The sequence below is a fragment of the Electrona antarctica genome (assembly GCF_951216825.1).
Source record: "Electrona antarctica genome assembly, chromosome: 19".
In the NCBI taxonomy this organism is placed as follows: Eukaryota; Metazoa; Chordata; class Actinopteri; order Myctophiformes; family Myctophidae; genus Electrona; species Electrona antarctica.
This window is the reverse complement of record NC_136800.1, coordinates 4,557,556-4,560,173: the sequence shown is the minus strand read 5'-3', so window position 1 is coordinate 4,560,173 and position 2,618 is coordinate 4,557,556. Positions and strand designations below refer to the sequence as shown.

General features: G+C 46.1%; 1 protein-coding gene across 1 annotated transcript; it reads right to left on the bottom strand.

Moving 5' to 3' along the window:
* Positions 1–1,308: 1,308 nt before the first annotated feature.
* On the bottom strand, positions 1,309–2,373 carry LOC306943709 (forkhead box protein Q1-like; the record flags this gene model as incomplete). Its single annotated transcript, XM_079530238.1, has 1 exon — positions 1,309–2,373. Exon 1 carries the CDS (start codon positions 2,278–2,280, stop codon positions 1,309–1,311), a length of 972 nt encoding a protein of 323 aa, XP_079386364.1. The 5' UTR covers positions 2,281–2,373.
* Positions 2,374–2,618: the final 245 nt, after the last annotated feature.

Here is a 2,618-nt window from a genome sequence, read left to right as displayed (position 1 = left end):
AATATAAGGAACAAAAAAGTGCAACTGCACTGCATTATAAAACATATAGTCTTTATTGCCATGTGAAACGTTTGCTTGGGAAAACAGAAGAAATATACAGGAAAACATATAGGCTTATATACAAACTGCTGACTTGAACACTTTGTCACTGTAAACAACATTTCAGACCAAATTCAGTAACATTTAGAATAAACATTCCTGGTTAATCGTGAAACTATAGCGTGCATAAACATGCCATATATGTTTTAAAAAAACAAATATCCTTGTTTTGATTATCACAAAAGAAAAAAGCAGGGCTCCTCATGTCCTAATTGTCAAAATAATAACATATAATAATACAATACAAACTTACAAAGTGCACATGTTGGTACAAATTATGTATTCGCCGTTGCCCCGCCCCCTTTATTGTCCACCATCACTATAGCCTGGCTAATAAGCCAGACCGAATCAGCCGTTGGCAAAAAACAAATTGCCTGCCGGCGGATTACCACACGACAGTGTGATTTGAGTCTGGCTTATTAGCCAGGCTACACCATCACAACATGTTGATTTCCAGTCGGTGACTGTGAGGACAGCAGAATTAACAATTAAACCCATAGTCTCTATTAGAGACTAAAGTAGACCTGGTTTGTCGTTGGTATTGGGCTGCTTTCCCCCTCTTTATACCAAATCTATTCGCTGGGAAAATAGCCAATTCTACAACAAGCTACAAGTTCCAGTGGTGGAAAGTAACTAAGTACACTTACTTAAGTATAGCCTACTGCACTTAAGTACAATTCTGAGGTATTTGTACTTCACTTGAGTCAGTGCATGTTTCCAATTTCCAACAATACTTTCACTTCTACTCCACTACATCTCGGATCCAAATATTGTACTTTTACTATTTGAAAACTTTAGTTATACCATGAGTTACTTTGTAGATTTTGATTATTATGACAAAACAAAACATACAGTAACCACTTCAGCCCTATACATTTCGGCCATTTGAAAATAGCAGATCAAGTTCACAATGCGTGGCAGTGCGATGCATGCATGGTGAGCTTGTAGATCTGCTATTTTCAAAATATGTATATAGGCCTATACAGTTAAACGTTAAATGGCACATTGATTGTGCATAATGAGTATACTTTTAAGTTTTAACTTTTAGTACTTTAAGTACATTTTGATACCAATACTTTTGCACTTTTACATTTGAATTCCGGACTTTTACAGTAGGCTAGTTGAGTTCTATATTGCAGTAGGCTATTGATATACTTTTACTTCAGTAAAAAGTACTTTTCCACCACTGCAGGGTTCAAGTGCTTATCATCACATTCTGCTGTCGCGATCATGCCCCTTTGAAAAGAGCCCCCCGCCGTGATGATGGTATGCGTGCAGCACATGCGCAGTGTACGAGTCCAGCTGGAACACTGTCTTGGCGTGGTGGTGGTGGTGTGGGAAGGGGACGGCAGGTGGATGAGGAGGAGGAGGAGGAAGATGAGGAGGAGGCGGCATCATGTACGGCCAGCTGAAGACATGATGGCGGCGAGGAGGAGGAGGGGGGACAACAACTGTCACAACATCTTTACACGATGCCTCCGTTTTGAACGGTTTGCTGAGGATGCTGTCTATGGCGAAGGAACTGGTGAATTTGGCACAGCCGCCGGGTTCAACTTTCGAGGCGGTGCTGCTAGTAGTAGTCGTGCTATCCTCCTCCTCCTCGTCGGAGATCTCCGGGTCCTTATTATGGCTGCTGCTTTGCTTCTTGCTGCCGATGCGCTTTCTCCTCCGCCGGAACACGCCGTCGGCGAACGTGTACTCGCTGTGCGGATTGAGCATCCAGTAGTTGTCTTTGCCCCACGGCCGCGACGCGTCGCGCAGCACCTTGAGGAAGCAGTCGTTGAGGGACAAGTTGTGTCGCACCGAGTTCCTCCAGCCGGTGTAGCCGCCCCTGAAGAACGGGAACTTCTGCATCAGGTAGTCGTTGATCTCCGCCAGGGTCAGGCGGCCCGAGGGGGAGTCGCGGATGGCCATGGCGATGAGTGCGATGTAGGAATACGGCGGCTTGGGTCTCCGCGTGTAGGGCTTGTTTGCCTTGTTGCTGCTGTTGCTGCTGCTGCTGTCGGTGCACGGCGGTGGAGTAACAGGTGGCGGACTGCGCGCCTGCACGCAGCAGTCCCCGTCCGAGCCCAGCTCCTCTTCGCCCGAGAGGGGAGACCGCACGCTGCCTTCAGCATCACTGCAAATCATGTCCACCAAAGGTTGTTTCACATGGTTTCCACAGAACACTTCGAGTTTCATGCTTTCTGATATGTGTATATATATATATCCTCTATTATACTCCAGTCCCGTTAGGATTCTTCTATATGTCCAGTTTATTTCCCCCAACAACAACAACAAGGCATCAATGACATGTGCTATATCCGAGTGCAAAGTCGCCCGCGTGTCCTCTGTCAAAATAACGCCAAGTGCGAGGAATCGGAACGAGCCTGGAATCCAATGGAAGTGCTGCTCGTTGTTGTCATACCTGCAAGAGCTCTGGAGCCCGTCTCTCACCTACAGTCTTGCCAGAGTGCCGTTTATATCAGGCTCACCTCAGAGCCAGCCCTGTAGGGCGGAGCATAGACTATATAGTTTCA